This window comes from Dendrobates tinctorius, unplaced genomic scaffold (genome assembly GCF_039654945.1).
Source record: "Dendrobates tinctorius isolate UK_male_01 unplaced genomic scaffold, ASM3965494v1 ptg000063l, whole genome shotgun sequence".
Lineage (NCBI taxonomy): Eukaryota > Metazoa > Chordata > Amphibia > Anura > Dendrobatidae > Dendrobates > Dendrobates tinctorius.
The window spans coordinates 30,372,925-30,394,021 of NW_027361731.1; the positions used below are offsets into that span (position 1 = coordinate 30,372,925).

Below are 21,097 nucleotides of genomic sequence, written 5' to 3' on the forward strand. Positions count from 1 at the left end.
CAGACCGGTCACCATTCTGGTCGCTCTTTTCTGAACTTGCTCCAGTTTGTTGATGTCTTTTTTAAAATGTGGTGCCCAAAACTGGACACAATATTCCAGATGAGGTCTGACCAAAGAGGAGTAGAGGGAAATAATGACTTCACGTGATCTAGACTGTATGCTTCTGTTAATACATCCTAGAATTGCATTTGCCTTTTTTGCTGCTGCATCACACTGTTGACTCATATTCAGTCTGTGATCTATTAGTATACCCAAGTCTTTTTCACATGTGCTGTCACTTAGCCCTATTCCTCCCATTCTATATATGCTTTTTTCATTTTTATTGCCCAGATGTAGTACTTTGCATTTCTCCCTGTTAAAAACCATTCTGTTAGTTGCTGCCCACTTCTCCAATTTATTTAAATCTTTTTGAATCATCTCTCTCTCCTCTCTAGTATTAGCTATCCCTCCTAGCTTTGTGTCATCAGCAAATTTAATCAGTTTACCCTCAATTCCTTCATCTAAATCATTGATAAAGATGTTGAACAATACAGGGCCCAGGACAGAGCCCTGTGGTACCCCACTTGAGACATTCTTCCAACTGGATGTGCAGCCATTTACGACCACTCTTTGGGTCCGATCACTAAGCCAGTTATGAATCCACCTAACAGTTGCCTTGTCCATTCCATACTTAGTCATTTTTTCAATAAGGATTGTATGAGAGACTTTGTCAAATGCTTTGCTGAAGTCAAGATATACTATATCTACAGCATTTCCTTGATCCACCCAATCAGTGATACCGTCATAGAAGGAAATTAAGTTAGTCTGACATGACTTATCAGTTACAAACCCATGCTGACTCTGTTTAATCACTTCATTCTTATCCAGGTATTGACATACATGTTGTTTAATAATTTGTTCAAAGATCTTTCCTGGTATAGAAGTCAGACTCACCGGCCTATAGTTGCCTGGGTCCACCTTCTTCCCCTTTTTGAAGATAGGAACAACATTTGCTCTTCTCCAGTCTTCTGGCACTTCTCCTGTTCTCCAAGAATTTTCAAAGATTATGGAGAGGGGTTCAAAAATTTCTTCTGCTATCTCCTTCAGTACTCTGGGGTGTAATTCATCTGGACCTGGAGACTTGAATTCATTTAGGTTAGCTAAGTGTTTCCTCACTATCTTTCTGTTTATAGATATCCTGGATTCTTCTATTCCCTTAATAGGACAGTGAATAACAGTTGATGTTGCATTTCCTTTCTGAGAGAAAACAGATGCAAAATAGGAATTTAAAAGTTCAGCCTTCTCAACATCCTGTCTTACCATTTCATCATTTTCATCCTGTAAAAATACTATAGCATCTTTGACTTTTCTTTTACTTTTGACATATCCCCAAAATCCTTTATTATTGCTTTTGACATCTCTTGCAAGCCTCAGTTCATTTTCAGCTTTAGTAATCTGATTTGTGCCCTGCAGGTTCTGCAGACAGCATTATATTCTTCTTTAGATATGCCTCCCTCTTTCCATTTTATAAACATTTTTTTCTTCCTTTTTAGCATGTGCTTAAGTTCTGTGTTCATCCATCCTGGTTTCCTTAAATGCTTCCTATTCTTCCCTCTTTTCGGAATTGTTAACAACTGTGCATTGAGAATTTCATTTTTCAATATTTCCCATCCTTCCTGGACATTTTTGTCTTTAAGGATATCCAGCCATTGGATCCCTCCAATTCTCTTTCTGAATCCCTTAAAATCTGCCTTTCTGAAATCTAACCTTGACGTCTGAGTCTTCACAGGTCTTCCGCCTCTAGTTATCCAAAATTCTAAAATAGCATGGTCGCTACCTCCTAGGGTCCCAGCCACTTTTACCTCCTCAACCATTTCCTCCCTGTTTATAAGGATTAGATCCAAGGTAGCAGTTCCCCTTGTTTTCTCCCTTACCTTTTGGAAGATAAAGTTGTCAGCAAGAGAGGATAAGAATTTCCTTGACCTGTTAGTTTTGCCTGAGAGAGATTCCCAACAAATGTCTGGATAGTTGAAATCTCCCATGACAACTATGTCATATTTTTTGGAGAACTTGGCCATCTGATGCATAAAGAGTTCATCTATATCTTCGGCTTGCACAGGCGGCCTGTAGTAAATGCCTACAATGGTGTCCTTTCCATTGTTCTGTCCTTGTATTCTTACCCAAACAGTTTCCACAGAACTCCCAGTCTCTGAAGCTTCAATCTCTGTGCAGATATACGCGTTTCGAACATACAATGCGACACCCCCTCCTGGTTTATCAAGTCTGTTTCTTGCAAATAAGTTGTATCCTTCTAGTCTTGTATTCCAATCATGTGTATTGTCCCACCAAGTTTCAGTGATTCCAATGACATCATATTTCTTTTCCTGTGTTAGTAGTTCCAATTCTCCTTGTTTGTTGCCCATGCTTTGTGCATTAGTATAGAAACATTTTAGTTTGTGATTGGTTTCTCTTTCTCCAATATTTTTATTAATTAGATTCTTTCGTCTTTGTTCTTCCTTTCCACTTCTAATAGCAGAGTTCTCAATAGCATTTGTCAGGTGTATGGCTTTTTCTGGTCTTTTGCTTCCCTTCCCATGTTGTTCTAGTTTAAAGCTCTCCTTACAAGTGTAGCAAGGCGACTTCCAAATACCTGCTTTCCAGTCTTCGTAAGGTGCACCCCATCTCTAGCAAGTAGTCCATCGTATAAGTAGTTCACTCCGTGATCCAGAAATCCAAATCGTTGCTGACGGCACCATCGACGTAGCCAGTTGTTCACCTGCAGAATCTTATTCCACCTCCTTGTTCCATGGCCATCCACTGGGAGGATGGAAGAGAAGACCACCTGCGCTCCCAGTTCTTTCACTTTCTTGGCTAAGTCTTCAAAGTCTCTGCAGATGGTTTCCAGGTCGTTTCTTGCGGTGTCATTTGTCCCCACATGTAGTAGCAGGAATGGGTAGTCATCTGTAGGTCTGAAGAGTCCTGATATCCTGTCAGACACATCTTTAATTTTTGCACCTGGAAGACAACATGTTTCTCTTGAAGTTATATCCGGTCTGCAGATAGCGGCCTCTGTTCCTCTCAACAGGGAATCCCCCATGACCACCACTCTCCGTTTCTTCTTCACAACATTTTTCTTTCTCCATCCAGGAGGACTCTGAAGGCGTACAAGGTTGCTGTTTGTTGGCAGAGTCTTATCCTGATGTATTTCTTCATCGTTTTCCTGCGTGAGAGCCTGGTACTGGTTTCTGAGCAGTATGGGTGCTGACTGCCTCCTGATCCTCCTGCTTCTCTGGGTCACATGTCTCCATTCCTCTGTTTCTTCAGGTGCACTTCGAATTTCTTCTCTTTCTGTAACATGAAGAGATAATTCTGCTCTGTCCAAGAACTCTTCACCTTCCTTAATGATCTTCAACGTAGCTAACCTCTCTTCGAGATTTTGCAACTTTTCCTCCAACAGGGACACAAGCTTGCATTTGTGGCATGTGAAGTTTGGCTTTTCCACTGGTAAATCTGTGAACATGTAGCAAGAAATGCAGCTCACCAAATGGCTCCTGGCCTCTTCCATCTTGAGATTTCTTAAAAACGATGAAAGATGAGCCAAATTTCGCGGAGACTCTTCACTTATCCCAGAAGGCACTGGGAATATGCAAATGATCTCCTCAAGACTCTTCCCCTGGTTTTCCGATTTCCTCTTTTCAGCTGCAACGGCCAAAACCCAGTGATCGTTGAGCTCGCGGAGACTCTTCACTTATCCCAGAAGACACTGGGAATATGCAAATGATCTCCTCATAGCTCACACCAAATGATTGCCTGGCAGGTTGGTGACCTCAATATTTAAGGACACACCTGTCTGTTTATGGCTATTGTGAGAATCATGTGGGAATAGTGGATGAGGGCAGGTACATCTCGCCCAGATACCTTTCCTATGTGGCCTAGTCTGGTCAGTATCGCACCTGGTTACTAATGAATAATGGGAGGGCGGATATAAAAGGATGCAAGGTGGTTGTGTGAGTGTCTCAGCCTGGGAACACAGAGAGCCTGTCTGTGTGAGAAACTCACGTGAATGAAAGCAGTGCCCACTGTAACTGGTTTGGCTGGACGGGAGAAGCCCGCCAGTTGGTAGTTAGGTTGTACTTTGTTTAGTTAGTGCCGGACCGGCAAGGATTTGTTTTATGATTTTTTTTCTTTATGCATTGCTTTCACCTTTAATAAACCTGACCCAGTGTCAGTTACACCCGGACCCCGGCTGTGCGCCTGAGTTTCATGCTGAACGCACATGACCTTTGACCCCAGCAAAGGCGATCCCGGAGTGTTTTATCACATTGTGGTGGAGAACGCGGGCATCACGTTGGAAGCATGAGCATGGAGGACGTGGTGAAAGCGCTGGTACAGTCCACCGCCGTCCAGCAAGAAGCTAATCGGGTGATGATGGCCCAGCTGAAGGAGTTGGTGGACATGACAGCTACCGATCGTTCGCTTCTCCAGCAGGTGGCGCAGCGTCTGGCAAGCTTAGCTGAGGTCACCTGAGAGTCCAGAAAACCACCGAAAGGATATTACACTGTTTTGTTTGGCCAGGCATGCATCACGATATTCGTGTATATTGTGAGTCTTGTCCTGACTGCCTAGCCTCTGCGCCTAAGCCCCGCTTCTGTAGCCCTTTGGTACCCCTACCTATTATTGAGGTCCCGTTTGAGAGAATTGGGATGGATTTAGTTGGGCCCCTTCCACGGTCTGCACGTGGACACCAACATATCCTGGTCATCTTGGATTATGCCACTCGTTACCCGGAGGCCATCCCTTTGCATAACACGGCCACCAAGACGATTGCCAAGGAACTGGTGCATGTGTTTAGTCGGGTCGGAATACGAAAACAGATACTCACTGACCAGGGGACCCCCTTTATGTCCAGGGTAATGAAGGAGCTCTGCCGGGTGTTTCAAATCGAACCGTTACGCACATCCGTGTATCACCCTCAAACAGACGGGTTGGTCGAACGGTTCAATAAAACTCTGAAGCAGATGCTGAGAAGGGTGATAGACAAGGATGGGAAGAACTGGGACTATTTACTTCCGTATTTGCTTTTTGCCATCAGGGAAGTGCCCCAGTCTTCCACGGGATTCTCGCCTTTTGAGTTATTGTACGCCCGACGTCCTCGCGGACTGTTAGACGTTGCAAAAGAAACCTGGGAGGGTCAGGTCACTCCGTTTAAAATGGTGATAGATCACGTATCCCAAATGCAGGACCGTATTGAGGCTGTTATGCCTATCGTCAAAGAACACATGATGCAGGCTCAAGGAGCCCAAAAAAGAATCTATGATAGGGGCGCCAAGATCCGTACGTTTGCACCCGGAGATAGGGTGTTGATCCTGGTTCCCACAGTGGACAGTAAGTTCCTGGCAAAGTGGCAGGGCCCCTTTGAGATTAAGGAAAGAATTGGTGAAGTAAACTACAAAGTATACCAGGCAGGTAAACGGAAACCTGAACAGATTTATCATGTAAATCTGATAAAGCCCTGGAAGGATCGGTCTGCCTTGTCAGCGGAGCTGGCCCGTCCTGTCTGCTCGCATACCGTACCGGAGGTACGGGTTGAAGAGACTCTCTCGGAGCAGCAAAAGACTGAGGTCAGGCAGTTTCTACTTAACAACCAAAAGTTTTTCTCAGAAAAACCCGGGCAGACTACGCTAATGAAACATGACATCGTAACGGAACCTGGTGTCACAGTTCACGTGAAACCCTACAGAATCCCGAAAGCGTGCCGTGAAGCCGTTTCCTGAGAAGTGAATGCAATGTTAGAGTTAGGTGTCATTGAGGAATCACACAGTGCTTGGTCCAGCCCGATTGTGCTAATTCCTAAACCGGACGGCACCATCCGGTTCTGCAATGACTTCAGGAACCTGAATGCGGTCTCAAAATTTGATGCCTACCCTATGCCCCGGGTCGACGAGTTAATAGATCGGTTAGGAAAAGCCCGGTATATTACGACCCTAGACCTAACAAAGGGTATTGGCAGATCCCTCTGGCGGAGGCTGCCAGAGAAAAGACGGCATTTGCTACACCGGAAGGTTTATTTCAGTATGTGTGTATGCTGTTTGGACTGCACGGGGCACCGGCGACCTTCCAGAGACTGATGGATCGAGTCCTGAGGCCGCATAGGCAGTACGCTTCGGCCTATTTGGATGACATTGTCATTTACAGCTTGGACTGGGAGACTCACCTCGGGAAAGTGCAAGCTGTGATTAAGGACCTGTGGGAGGCAGGTCTAACCGCGAACCCCAAGAAATGTCACATCGGGCTAGAAGAAGCCCGGTATTTGGGGTATGTAATTGGGAGGGGTGTTGTTAAACCCCAGGTTGATAAGATTCAGGCGGTTCAGGACTGGCCGCAACCTGTCAACAAGAAGCAGGTGCAAGCCTTCCTGGGGATCGCCGGTTATTATCGCCGGTTCATACCCAATTTTGCAGCCATCGCTACCCCCCTGACGGATCTTACAAAAGGGAAAGACTCCATCATGATTAAATGGAGTTTAGCGGCTGAAGAAGCCTTCCATAACCTAAAACAGGCACTTTGCTCCAAACCAGTACTGGTGACTCCGGACTTCCGCAGTGAGTTTGTGGTACAAATGGATGCCTCTGATACCGGTATCGGGGCCGTACTCTCACAAGTGAGGGACGGAGTGGAACACCTGGTCCTCTATCTCAGCAGGAAGCTGAATAAACATGAGCAAAAGTATGCAGTCGTAGAAAAAGAGTGCCTCGCCATTAAGTGGGCTCTAGAGGCCCTCAAATATTACCTGGTGGGCCGAAAGTTCAGGCTGATCACTGACCATGCCCCTCTCAAGTGGATGCCCTTGCACAAGGAACGGAATAGCCGGGTGACCCGGTGGTTCCTTGCCCTGCAGGCGTACACTTTTACGGTGGAGCACCGCCCGGGGGTACAGAGGGGGAATGCAGATGCCCTGTCCCGAGTGCACTGTTTGGCAGGTGTCATTGCTCGACCGGAGTGGTCTGAGCAGAGGGGGGGGATATGTGAGAATCATGTGGGAATAGTGGATGAGGGCAGGTATATCTCGCCCAGATACCTTTCCTATGTGGCCTAGTCTGGTCAGTATATCGCCTGGTTACTAATGAATAATGGGAGGCGGATATAAAAGGATGCCAGGTGGTTGTGTGAGTGTCTCAGCCTGGGAAAACAGAGAGCCTGTCTGTGTGAGAGACACGTGAGTGAGAGCAGTGCCCACGGTAACTGTCATTTGGCTGGACAGGAGAAGCCCGCCAGTTGGTAGTTAGGTTGTCCATTGTTTAGTTAGTGCCGGACAGGCAAGGATTTGTTTTATGTTTTTTTTTCTTTTTGCATTGCTTTCACCTTTAAAAAACCTGACCCAGGGTCAGTTACACCCGAACCCCGGCTCTGCGCCTGAGTTTCATGCTGAACGCACGTGACCTTTGACCCCAGCAAAGGCGATCCCGGAGTGTTTTATCACAGTATGCTCTACATGCACAATGGAGGTTATTGAGCAGATGTACTCACATGTAGTTATGTACGTGCTGCAACGCTCCAGTTCTGAGGGACAAGAGACGTCTCTAATGGGACAGGACAGTGCCGAAAGCCTCACCATCTAAATAAACTTTATTTCCACCTTCCAAGACATCCCCTGAACCAGAGATATTCTGTAGGACAGCTCCCTGGAAGCTTTTCAGAGGCTGAACATTACATAAATGGGGGGCGAGTACGCATTTCTAAACAGTACCATAAGAATAAACCAACATTTTGTGACTTTATATTTTCAGAACAGAGAAACCAACATGGCTACCTAGCTTGGCTGATCCCTATCTTCATTCTGACTGGAATCCTGGTGATCATTGTCATTATAAGATTTGCCAGACGTAATAGAGGTGAGCACAAAATCCTCAATGGGGTCATAATACTGCCCTTATGTACAAGAATATAACTACTATAATACTGCCCCCTATGTACAAGAATATAACTACTATAATACTGCCCCCTATGTACAAGAATATAACTACTATAATACTGCCCCCTATGTACAAGAATATAACTACTATAATACTGCCCCTATGTACAAGAATATAAGTATGGCTGCAATTTTTTTAGCGCCCATACGATGGCAAGGCACTCCTTTTCAATATTGGCATAGGCAACTTCCCGATCCAGTAGTTTCCGACTGGCAAAAGCAACAGGATGTTCTTCTCCGGCGGCGTTCACTTGGCTAAGTACTGCCCCAATCCCAAAGGTGGATGCATCTGTCTGCACGAGGAACCTGCGTTTATAATCCAGGGCATCCAAGACAGGAGCAGTGACGAGGGCAGTCTTTAACGCTGAAAAGGCATCCTCGCATGCCGTCGTCCACGTCACATTCCTAGGCATGTTCTTGCGGGTCAGGTCGGTTAGGGGCTTGGCCAAGGTGCTCAAGTTAGAAACAAATTTGCGATAGTAACCAGCAGTTCCTAACAATGCAAGTACCTGCTTTTTAGTCTTGGGTCTACACCAGTTGCCAATGGCTTCCACCTTGGCAGGATCAAGCCAGTGTCCCACCCCCTACTCTATGACCGAGGTACTGCACCTCAGCCATCCCTATTTGGCACTTATCAGGGCGAATGGTCAGTCCTGCAGTAAGGATACAGTCCAGCACTATGCCCAAGTGTTTAAGATGTTCCTCCCAGGTTGTGCTAAAAATGGCGATGTCGTCTAAGTAAGCACAGGCAAAGTCCTGACATTGTTGTAACAGTCGATCCACCAGTCTCTGGAACGTAGCGGGGGCAGTTTTCATCTCAAAGGGCATTCCCAGGAACTCATAAAGCCCAAATAGAGTAATGAAGGCTGAGCGCTCCCGAGCGTCCTCCGTTAGGGGTATCTGCCAGTACCCCTTGCTCAAGTCTAACGTGGTCACAAATTGGGCACTGGCCAGACGATCCAATAGATCATCCATCCTGGGCATGGGATAAGCATCACTCTTGGTGGCATCATTTAGTCGTCTGTAGTCAACGCAGAATCGTGTTGTACAATCCTTCTTGGGGACCAGGACGACAGGAGAGGCCCAAGAACTGTGAGATGGCTGAATAACTCCCAGTTGTTTCATCTCCTCCAGTTCCTTCTTTATCATGCCTTGAACAGCCTCTGGAACCTGGTAGGCAGCCTGCTGGATGGGGCGTTGTCCGGGGGTTTCCACATGGTGGCTGGTGAGAGTAGTCTTCCCCGGCTTTGAGGAGAAAGCAGCAGCCCTCGGCCTTAGTACGGCGACAATATCGTCCTTTTGTATATCCAATAAATGGGAGCCCAGGGGCACTTGTTCCAGTGATCCTCCCGCTTGAGCAACCTGGAGGAGATCTGGGAGATACTCGTCGTCGGCGGTATCACTAGGGGGGTGGCAGACAGCTAGAACAGGCAGAGATCGGTCGTGGTAGCCTTTCAGCATGTTAATGTGGACGGTTTTCTGTCGTCGACCACTAGAGTCCAGGGCAATAACATAGTTAGTGTCATTAATTTTCTTGACAACCTGATAAGGGCCTTCCCACACTGCTTGAAGCTTGTTGGCAGGGGAAGCAATCATCATGAGCACTTGCTGTCCTTCCATAAATTCCCGGTTCCTGGCATTACGGTCATACCAGGTTTTTTGTCTGGACTGGGCCATTCGCTGATGTTCTTTAGCGAAGGTAGCTAGCTGGGCGAGACGGTCTCTGAACTCTAGAACATAGGGAACGATGGGCATTCCGGTATCTGAGATGTCTCCCTCCAAATGTTCTTTCAGAAGAGTGAGAGGACCACGGACCTTCCGGCTAAACAGTAGTTCGAAGGGAGAGAACCCTGTGGACTCTTGGGGAACCTCCCGATAGGCGAAGAGGAGATGTGGCAGGTACTTTTCCCAGTCTTTTTCAATGTCAACAAAAGCCCTCATCATATTTTTTAGGGTTCCATTAAAGCGTGCCTTGATCCGAAAATATTTCACTAGGAAACCCTACCCGGGTAAAGATGGTAGCAAGGGCCTCGGCTACCTTTACTGCTGTAATACTGGACAGGGCCACAGCTTCAGGATACCTAGTGGCATAGTCCACCACGGTCAGGATATATTTTTTCCCTGACTTGCTGGGGTGGGCCAGAGGACCTATGATGTCAACGGCTACACGTTGAAATGGTTCCTCAATTATGGGCAGGGATTGCAGGGGTAGCTTATGTCGAGCTCCTGGATGCCGCATTCGCTGGCACACATCGCAGGTGCGGCAATAATGGGCTACCGACTGCGAGACGCCCGGCCAGTAAAAACTTTGGGTGAGTCTCCTTTCAATCCTTTTTCTCCCTTGATGCCCAGCCAAGGGGATGTCATGGGCCAGTTGAAGTAGCTGTGCCCTGTACTTCTGAGGGACAATGAGTTGCCTGGTCGTTGCGTCAGGGTTGCCCTGGTCACTGCCCTTTGTTACACGATAATACAGTCCGTTTTCTCGAGTGTAGCCATCCCCATTATCTCCCAAGTGCCCTGTTTCTGCCTTTTGCCTAAGGGCTGCTAAGGTAGTGTCACCCTCTATTTCTCTCCTAATCTCCTCTCTGTGCCAAGACTCTCCCAATGTAGTAGCAGCGAAAGTATTGCTTACCGACTCTGATGCGGTTCGTGGTGGTTGCTCCCCGGTGGGGTCCGGATATTGTAGTGCTTGAAGGGCCTGTAGTCGGGTGACTGCTCCCACAAATTGGCACTGTAACTCCCCAATGTCGTTCCCAAGGAGGATATCTGCAGGAAGTCCTCCCATAACTCCAATCCAACACAGTTTTTCTCCACAACCATAATCCAAACGCACAGAAGCTCGCTGTATATATTTGCGGGCACCCCCCGCCAGGACAATGGGAATTCCCGGACCCTGGTAAATTGCCTCGGGTCGAAGCACACGGGGGTCAACGATAGTCAAGAATGCCCCCGTGTCTCTAAATCCTGACACTTTGTATCCATCACTAAAGACATCCTGCAGGTGGCGTTGCCGTTGCTCTGAGTAGCTAAAGGACAGAGGCCGGAGTCCGTACACTCCAGGAGGGGTATCTATGGTGCCGTGGTCGGTGGTCCACTCTGGTGGGGGTGGTGGTAGCTCTTCCTCAGGTGTGGTGGAGTGTACAAGATGCACTGGACGAGGTGGGGCTGCGTGGGGCTCCTTCCGAATCCTGGAGGGACAGCCAGACAGCAAATGTCCAGGTTGCCCACACCCATAACACCTCCTCTCTGTGATACCCCCAGGTCGTGGTCGGAACTGTTGGGGCCTAGGATTGTGAGGCGTGATTGTCATCGGCTTGCGAATAGGTGGAAGGGCAGATATAATTGGAGGGGGACGGGGCGTGGGAGCAGGCCGTGGTTCATTGTCCAGAAGCCTCCTCCATTGCGGCCGGATAGTAAGGGCTTCATCGGCCAGGGCTGCAGCTCTATCCACGGTACACGGCGTGCGCTCCCGGATCCATTCCCATAGCTCTGCAGGGCACTTGGCAAGAAATTGTTCTATAAGGAAAGCCTGTATAACATCTTCCACAGTAAAGGCATTTTCTGCTTCCAGCCATCTCCCACATGCCTCGGACATCTTATGTGCATACATCCTAAACGATCCCCCCCGTGGTGCATGGGAGGTCTCGGAACTTGGCCCTATATGAGTCTGGGGTGATAGCATGGTAATCCAGGATAGTCCGCTTTACAATGTTATAATCCCGTTTCCACAGTGCATCAATGGTTCGGTAAGCCTCCGCCATGCTTCCGTAAGCCTCCGCCATGCTTCCGTTCAGGAGCCCCACTAACAAACGCATCCAGCAAGAGTGGGGAACCTCCATCACAGCACACTGCTGCTCAAAGTCTTTGAAGAACCCCTCCACATCTCCAGAAGCCTCATCAAATGGCTTAAACTCTGTCCGGGTGATCCGTACAGGCTCCCGGATTGTTGGGGTTACACTCCACATTGCGTTACTCCCTCTTTCAAGCTCCATTGCTTCCTGTCTCTGCTGTGCCCGGCGGGCAGCCTCCTCCTTGTACTCCTGAGAGATGCCGGGGCCCAGAACCGCCATCTCTTCTTCGTACCACACCAACCACTGGCTTTTCTGGAAGGGGATTCCTGTCTCCAGTGCTCGTCCTTTAGACATCTGGGAGGAGGTGGCCGGGCTAGCTCCCACCAGTAGATCGATTAAGGCCTCTTTAGTCAGTCCCTGGTAGTTCAGGCCCAGGTCTTGGGCTCTCTCCTGTAAACTGCATACAGTCCAATTTCTGTACTCACTCTGTGGGTGGTTCTCCATTGGGTTACGCTCTGTTGATCCCACTGCTTCCACCAGTTGTCACGGGGTCCTTCTCTGGTATCACACAATCAACAGAACAAGCGAAGAGTGAACAATCCCAAGACCTTTATTCAGGCAAAAATACGAAAAGGTCCATATTCAGTCCACCACTCAAAGGATAAGATAGTCCAGAATAAGAATGCAGGCCCTCCAGAGGAGAACAAAGGGCCTTAGGGATTAATGCACTACAGGGGGTCATCAAGAGACAGATACAGTGAGGCTGTAGACTTACGATGTAATAAGAAAAACACTATGAAAATAACTGGAATTGTTAAAAATAGGAATCTACAAAAAATGACATCCACATAGCATAACACACCATCACACTGCCCCCTATGTACAAGAATATAACTACTATAATACTGCCCCTATGTACAAGAATATAACTACTATAATACTGCCCCTATGTACAAGAATATAACTACTATAATACTGCCCCCTATGTACAAGAATATAACTACTATAACACTGCCCCTATGTACAAGAATATAACTACTACAATACTGCCCCTATGTACAAGAATATAACTACTATAATACTGCCCCTATGTACAAGAATATAACTACTATAATACTGCCCCCTATATACAAGAATATAACTACTATAATACTGCCCCTATGTACAAGAATATAACTACTATAATACTGCCCCTATGTACAAGAATATAATTACTATAATACTGCTCCTTTGTACAAGAATATAACTACTATAATACTGTCCCCTATGTACAAGAATATAACTACTATAATACTGCCCCCTATGTACAAGAATATAACTACTATAATACTGCCCCTATGTACAAGAATATAACTACTATAATACTGCCCCTATGTACAAGAATATAACTACTATAATACTGCTCCTATGTACAAGAATATAACTACTATAATACTGCCTCCTATTTACAAGAATATAACTACTATAATACTGCTCCTATGTACAAGAATATTACTACTATAATACTGCCCCTATGTACAAGAATATAACTACTATAATACTGCCCCTATGTACAAGAATATAACTACTATAATACTGCTCCTATGTACAAGAATATAACTACTATAATACTGCCTCCTATTTACAAGAATATAACTACTATAATACTGCTCCTATGTACAAGAATATAACTACTATAATACTGCCCCTATGTATAAGAATATAACTACTATAATACTGCCTCCTATTTACAAGAATATAACTACTATAATACTGCTCCTATGTACAAGAATATAACTACTATAATACTCCCCCTATGTATAAGAATATAACTACTATAATACTGCCCCTATGTACAAGAATATAACTACTATAATACTGCCGTATGTACAAGAATATAACTACTATAATACTGCTCCTATGTACAAGAATATAACTGCTATAATACTGCCCCCTATGTACAAGAATATAACTACTATAATACTACCCCTATGTACAAGAATATAACTACTATAATACTGTCCCTATGTATAAGAATATAACTACTATAATACTGCCTCCTATTTACAAGAATATAACTACTATAATACTGCCTCCTATTTACAAGAATATAACTACTATAATACTGCTCCTATGTACAAGAATATAACTACTATAATACTGCTCCTATGTACAAGAATATAACTACTATAATACTGCTCCTATGTACAAGAATATAACTACTATAATACTGCTCCTATGTACAAGAATATAACTACTGTAATACTGCCCCCTATGTACAAGAATATAACTACTATAATACTGCTCCTATGTACAAGAATATAACTGCTATAATACTGCCCCCTATGTACAAGAATATAACTACTATAATACTACCCCTATGTACAAGAATATAACTACTATAATACTGTCCCTATGTATAAGAATATAACTACTATATTACTGCCTCCTATGTACAAGAATATAACTACTATAATACTGCTCCTATGTACAAGAATATAACTACTATAATACTGCTCCTATGTACAAGAATATAACTACTATAATACTGCTCCTATGTACAAGAATATAACTACTATAATACTGCTCCTATGTACAAGAATATAACTACTATAATACTGCTCCTATGTACAAGAATATAACTACTGTAATACTGCCCCCTATGTACAAGAATATAACTACTATAATACTGCTCCTATATACAAGAATATAACTACTATAATACTGCCCCTATATAAAAGACTATAACTACTATAATACTGCCCCTATGTACAAGAATATAACTACTATAATACTGCCCCTATGTACAAGAATATAACTACTATAATACTGCTCCTATGTACAAGAATATAACTACTATAATACTGCCCCTATATAAAAGACTATAACTACTATAATACTGCCCACTATGTACAAGAATATAACTACTATAATACTGCCCCCTATGTACAAGAATATAACTACTATAATACTGCTCCTATATACAAGAATATAACTACTATAATACTGCCCACTATGTACAAGAATATAACTACTGTAATACTGCCCCCTATGTACAAGAATATAACTACTATAATACTGCTCCTATATACAAGAATATAACTACTATAATACTGCCCCTATATAAAAGACTATAACTACTATAATACTGCCCCTATGTACAAGAATATAACTACTATAATACTGCTCCTATGTACAAGAATATAACTACTATAATACTGCCCCTATATAAAAGACTATAACTACTATAATACTGCCCACTATGTACAAGAATATAACTACTATAATACTGCCTCCTATTTACAAGAATATAACTACTATAATATTGCTCCTATGTACAAGAATATAACTACTATAATACTGCCCCTGTACGGCAGCTGGATGATATATTGTTATTATTTTCAGGCAGGGTGGATGGTCAGGAGGATCAGTTTTGTGCAGTGGAGGCGATGCGTGGTACTGCAGGTGAGGTGCAGATGCGGGGATGTGAGCAGTGTTGTGCAGACACTGTACCAGCAGGGGGTGCTCTTGGCCCCTTATTCCTCCTGTGATGGGAATGGTTCTGTATTTTTCTATTTGCAGACAAAAACAAAAGTGTTGAGGATCAGGATGTGACCTACTGTGATGTGGTGATCGGGAGAGGACCTGCATGTAAGTGCGCAGCTCCAGTGCGGTGCAACCAGCTGTTCTCTGTCATAGGGAGTGTGTCAGTGCTCGTCCTCCTGAACAGTCTATACGGGCAGACAGGTCATAGGAAGCTGAGGAAAATGACGACTCGATATCTGCGATATTCTAGAGAAATTCTTGTTTTTCCTAATATGTAAATAAGCAATTAAGATCTATGGGTGGGGCAGGAACTGTGGAGGCGGACTCTTGGGGAAATCTTCGCCTGTCCCATAGATCTTAACAGCTAATTTACATATTACGAAAAACAAGGATTTCTCTAGAATAAGACATCATATCGCAGATATGGAGGCGTCATTTTCCTCGGCTCCCTATGACCTATGTACCCATATAGATGGCTCAGGAGGACGAACACATCCCCTTTAAATATTGATGGTGTGCAGGGAGTAGTGCTTTATAAACTAACTTTTGCAATTTCAGCTATAATAAAGAAAGAAGAGTCGGTGGAGTACATGCAAGTTTCCAAAAAGTCATTCTGAGGTACGATGGTTTTACTTTGGCTTTCATGTATCAACTATATGTGAACTTCACACTGACACACTGTAACAGAAAATAGGCTTCTGCAGGTTTAGTATTTACCAGAGTCATCCAGCCTGGAAACAAATGCAACAGATGTAGCTCCACACAAGATTATCTGGCTTCCGCCCCCATCACTCCCCTGACACAGCCCTGACCAAAATTACTAACGACCTACTTACAGCCAAAGCGAACGGACAATACTCTATACTCCTGCTTCTAGACCTGTCCTCTGCATGCGACACAGGTGACCACTGCCTCCTACTACAGATCCTCTCCTCCTTCGGCATCAAAGACCTCGCCCTATCCTGGATCTCCTCATACCTCTCCAACCGCACATTCAGCGCCTCCCACCAGTGGCGGATTATAATGAGGTCAATTTGGGCAGTTGCCCCGGGCCCAGTGGGGTTAAGGGGCCCACAGCCCAGGCCAGTAAATTGCCACATTATAATCCGCCACCGCGCAGGGCCGGATTATAGGCAGGGCAGGCGGGGCTTCAGCCCCGGGGCCCCCACCACAAGAGCTTCTAAGGGGGCCCCCACCACATTCCTGCTGGCTGCTGCAATGGCACTCCATCTTCTCCCCACCTAAAAGTGAGTGACCGTGGGGGCGGCATTATGTGCTCTGCTACCAGCAGCATCTACAAGTAGCGTGAACGCTGATGCTGCTGGTAGCGTGCAAAGGCTTGTGATGAGATCACAGGAGGTAAGGTGTCAGGACCCCCGATCATGTGACCCCTGTCTCCTCCCCTCCTGTGACCTCATCACAGGTCCTGTGCGCACAGCACTGAGAGCAGCCATGTATGTGGAGTGCGGCTCTGCGGGTGGAGGTCGGTGCTGGAGGCTCCATTATTCTCTATGTGGAGTGCGGCTCTGCGGGTGGAGGTCGGTGCTGGAGGCTCCATTATTCTCTATGTGGAGTGCGGCTCTGCGGGTGGAGGTCGGTGCTGGAGGCCCCATTATTCTCTATGTGGAGTGTGGCTCTGCGGGTGGAGGTCGGTGCTGGAGGCTCCATTATTCTCTATGTGGAGTGCGGCTCTGCGGGTGGAGGTCGGTGCTGGAGGCCCCATTATTCTCTATGTGGAGTGCGGCTCTGCGGGTGGAGGTCGGTGCTGGAGGCCCCATTATTCTCTATGTGGAGTGCGGCTCTGCGGGTGGAGGTCGGTGCTGGTGGCTCCATTATTCTCTATGTGGAGTGTGGCTCTGCGGGTGGAGGTCGGTGCTGGAGGCTCCATTATTCTCTATGTGGAGTGCGGCTCTGCGGGTGGTCGGTGCTGGAGGCTCCATTATTCTCTATGTTGAGTGCGGCTCTGCGGGTGGAGGTCAGTGCTGGAGGCCCCATTATTCTCTATGTGGAGTGCGGCTCTGCGGGTGGAGGTCGGTGCTGGAGGCTCCATTATTCTCTATGTTGAGTGCAGCTCTGCGGGTGGAGGTCGGTGCTGGAGGCCCCATTATTCTCTATGTGGAGTGTGGCTCTGCGGGTGGAGGTCAGTGCTGGAGGCTCCATTATTCTCTATGTGGAGTGCGGCTCTGCGGGTGGAGGTCAGTGCTGGAGGCTCCATTATTCTCTATGTGGAGTGCGGCTCTGCGGGTGGAGGTCAGTGCTGGAGGCCCCATTATTCTCTATGTGGAGTGTGGCTCTGCGGGTGGTCGGTGCTGGAGGCTCCATTATTCTCTATGTGGAGTGGGGCTCTGCGGGTGGAGGTCGGTGCTGGAGGCTCCATTATTCTCTATGTGGAGTGCGGGTGGAGGTCGGTGCCGGAGGCTCCATTATTCTCTATGTGGAGTGCGGCTCTGCGGGTGGAGGTCGGTGCTGGAGGCCCCATTATTCTCTATGTGGAGTGTGGCTCTGCGGGTGGAGGTCGGTGCTGGAGGCTCCATTATTCTCTATGTGGAGTGTGGCTCTGCGGGTGGAGGTCGGTGCTGGAGGCTCCATTATTCTCTATGTGGAGTGCGGCTCTGCGGGTGGAGGTCGGTGCTGGAGGCTCCATTATTCTCTATGTGGAGTGCGGCTCTGCGGGTGGAGGTCGGTGCTGGAGGCGCCATTATTCTCTATGTGGAGTGCGGCTCTGCGGGTGGAGGTCGGTGCTGGAGGCTCCATTATTCTCTATGTGGAGTGCGGCTCTGCGGGTGGAGGTCGGTGCTGGAGGCCCCATTATTCTCTATGTGGAGTGCGGCTCTGCGGGTGGAGTTCGGTGCTGGAGGCTCCATTATTCTCTATGTGGAGTGCGGCTCTGCGGGTGGAGGTCGGTGCTGGAGGCTCCATTATTCTCTATGTAGAGTGTGGCTCTGCGGGTGGAGGTCGGTGCTGGAGGCGCCATTATTCTCTATGTGGAGTGCGGCTCTGCGGGTGGAGGTCGGTGCTGGAGGCCCCATTATTCTCTATGTGGAGTGTGGCTCTGCGGGTGGAGGTCGGTGCTGGAGGCTCCATTATTCTCTATGTGGAGTGCGGCTCTGCGGGTGGAGGTCGGTGCTGGAGGCTCCATTATTCTCTATGTGGAGTGCGGCTCTGCGGGTGGAGGTCGGTGCTGGAGGCTCCATTATTTTCTATGTGGAGTGCGGCTCTGCGGGAGGAGGTCGGTGCTGGAGGCTCCATTATTCTCTATGTGGAGTGCGGCTCTGCGGGTGGAGGTCGGTGCTGGAGGCCCCATTATTCTCTATGTGGAGTGCGGCTCTGCGGGTGGAGATCGGTGCTGGAGGCTCCATTATTCTCTATGTGGAGTGCGGCTCTGCGGGTGGAGGTCGGTGCTGGAGGCTCCATTATTCTCTATGTGGAGTGTGGCTCTGCGGGTGGAGGTCGGTGCTGGAGGCCCCATTATTCTCTATGTGGAGTGCGGCTCTGCGGGTGGAGGTCGGTGCTGGAGGCTCCATTATTCTCTATGTGGAGTGCGGCTCTGCGGGTGGAGGTCGGTGCTGGAGGCCCCATTATTCTCTATGTGGAGTGCGACTCTGCGGGTGGAGGTCGGTGCTGGAGGTTCCATTATTCTCTATGTGGAGTGCGGCTCTGCGGGTGGAGGTCGGTGCTGGAGGCTCCATTATTCTCTATGTGGAGTGCGGCTCTGCGGGTGGAGGTCGGTGCTGGAGGCCCCATTATTCTCTATGTGGAGTGCGGCTCTGCGGGTGGAGGTCGGTGCTGGAGGCTCCATTATTCTCTATGTGGAGTGCGGCTCTGCGGGTGGAGGTCGGTGCTGGAGGCTCCATTATTCTCTATGTGGAGTACGGCTCTGCGGGTGGAGGTGGGTGCTGGAGGCTCCATTATTCTCTATGTGGAGTGCGGCTCTGCGGTTGGAGGTCGGTGCTGGAGGCTCCATTATTCTCTATGTGGAGTGCGGCTCTGCGGGTGGAGGTCGGTGCTGGAGGCTCCATTATTCTCTATGTGGAGTGCGGCTCTGCGGGTGGAGGTCGGTGCTGGAGGCTCCATTATTCTCTATGTGGAGTGCGGCTCTGCGGGTGGAGGTCGGTGCTGGAGGCTCCATTATTCTCTATGTGGAGTGCGGCTCTGCGGGTGGAGGTCGGTGCTGGAGGCTCCATTATTCTCTATGTGGAGTGCGGCTCTGCGGGTGGAGGTCGGTGCTGGAGGCTCCATTATTCTCTATGTGGAGTGCGGCTCTGCGGGTGGAGGTCGGTGCTGGAGGCTCCATTATTCTCTATGTGGAGTGCGGCTCTGCGGGTGGAGGTCGGTGCTGGAGGCTCCATTATTCTCTATGTGGAGTGCGGCTCTGCGGGTGGAGGTCGGTGCTGGAGGCTCCATTATTCTCTATGTGGAGTGTGGCTCTGCGGGTGGAGGTCGGTGCTGGAGGCTCCATTATTCTCTATGTGGAGTGTGGCTCTGCGGGTGGAGGTCGGTGCTGGAGGCTCCATTATTCTCTATGTGGAGTGCGGCTCTGCGGGTGGAGGTAGGTGCCGGAGGCTCCATTATTCTCTATGTGGAGTGAGGCTCTGCGGGTGGAGGTCGGTGCCGGAGGCTCCATTATTCTCTATGTGGAGTGCGGCTCTGCGGGTGGATGTCGGTGCCGGAGGTTCCATTATTCTCTATGTGGAGTGCGGCTCTGCGGGTGGAGGTCGGTGCTGGAGGCCCCATTATTCTCTATGTGGAGTGCGGCTCTGCGGGTGGAGGTCGGTGCTGGAGGCTCCATTATTCTCTATGTGGAGTGCGGCTCTGCGGGTGGAGGTCGGTGCTGGAGGCTCCATTATTCTCTATGTGGAGTGCGGCTCTGCGGGTGGAGGTCGGTGCTGGAGGCTCCATTATTCTCTATGTGGAGTGCGGCTCTGCGGGTGGAGGTCGGTGCCGGAGGCTCCATTATTCTCTATGTGGAGTGCGGCTCTGCGGGTGGATGTCGGTGCCGGAGGTTCCATTATTCTCTATGTGGAGTGTGGCTCTGCGGGTGGAGGTCGGTGCTGGAGGCTCCATTATTCTCTATGTGGAGTGAGGCTCTGCGGGTGGAGGTCAGTGCTGGAGGCTCCATTATTCTCTATGTGGAGTGTGGCTCTGCGGGTGGAGGTCAGTGCTGGAGGCTCCATTATTCTCTATGTGGAGTGTGGCTCTGCGGGTGGAGGTCGGTGCTGGAGGCTCCATTATTCTCTATGTGGAGTGTGGCTCTGCGGGTGGAGGTAGGTGCCGGAGGCTCCATTATTCTCTATGTGGAGTGCGGCTCTGCGGGTGGAGGTCGGTGCCGGAGGCTCCATTATTCTCTATGTGGAGTGCGGCTCTGCGGGTGGATGTCGGTGCCGGAGGTTCCATTATTCTCTATGTGGAGTGCGGCTCTGCGGGTGGAGGTCGGTGCTGGAGGCCCCATTATTCTCTATGTGGAGTGCGGCTCTGCGGGTGGAGGTCGGTGCTGGAGGCTCCATTATTCTCTATGTGGAGTGCGGCTCTGCGGGTGGAGGTTGGTGCTGGAGGCTCCATTATTCTCTATGTGGAGTGCGGCTCTGCGGGTGGAGGTCGGTGCTGGAGGCTCCATTATTCTCTATGTGGAGTGCGGCTCTGCGGGTGGAGGTCGGTGCTGGAGGCTCCATTATTCTCTATGTGGAGTGCGGCTCTGCGGGTGGAGGTCGGTGCTGGAGGCTCCATTATTCTCTATGTGGAGTGTGGCTCTGCGGGTGGAGGTCGGTGCTGGAGGCTCCATTATTCTCTATGTGGAGTGCGGCTCTGCGGGTGGAGGTCGGTGCTGGAGGCT

General features: G+C 48.3%; 2 protein-coding genes across 3 annotated transcripts in view; one reads left to right on the forward strand and one right to left on the reverse strand.

The window, feature by feature from the left end:
- LOC141094072 (allergin-1-like) overlaps window positions 1-16,256 on the reverse strand; it is a 92,114-nt gene extending 75,858 nt beyond the window's left edge. Inside the window, exon 1 of the mRNA XM_073579786.1 lies at window positions 16,104-16,256. The gene's annotated coding sequence lies outside the window, so the exon portion shown is untranslated. The remainder of the gene's footprint in view (window positions 1-16,103) is intronic.
- Window positions 1-21,097, forward strand: part of LOC141094071 (allergin-1-like) — an 87,659-nt gene that overhangs the window by 40,193 nt on the left and 26,369 nt on the right. Inside the window, exons 4-7 of one of the 2 annotated variants that reach the window (XM_073579784.1) lie at window positions 7,767-7,871; window positions 15,127-15,186; window positions 15,304-15,372; window positions 15,826-15,885. In XM_073579784.1, coding sequence (XP_073435885.1) covers window positions 7,767-7,871; window positions 15,127-15,186; window positions 15,304-15,372; window positions 15,826-15,884 — 293 coding nt within the window. In that variant the 3' untranslated portion in view covers window position 15,885. The remainder of the gene's footprint in view (window positions 1-7,766; window positions 7,872-15,126; window positions 15,187-15,303; window positions 15,373-15,825; window positions 15,886-21,097) is intronic. The other variant, XM_073579785.1, reaches the window with a different exon arrangement.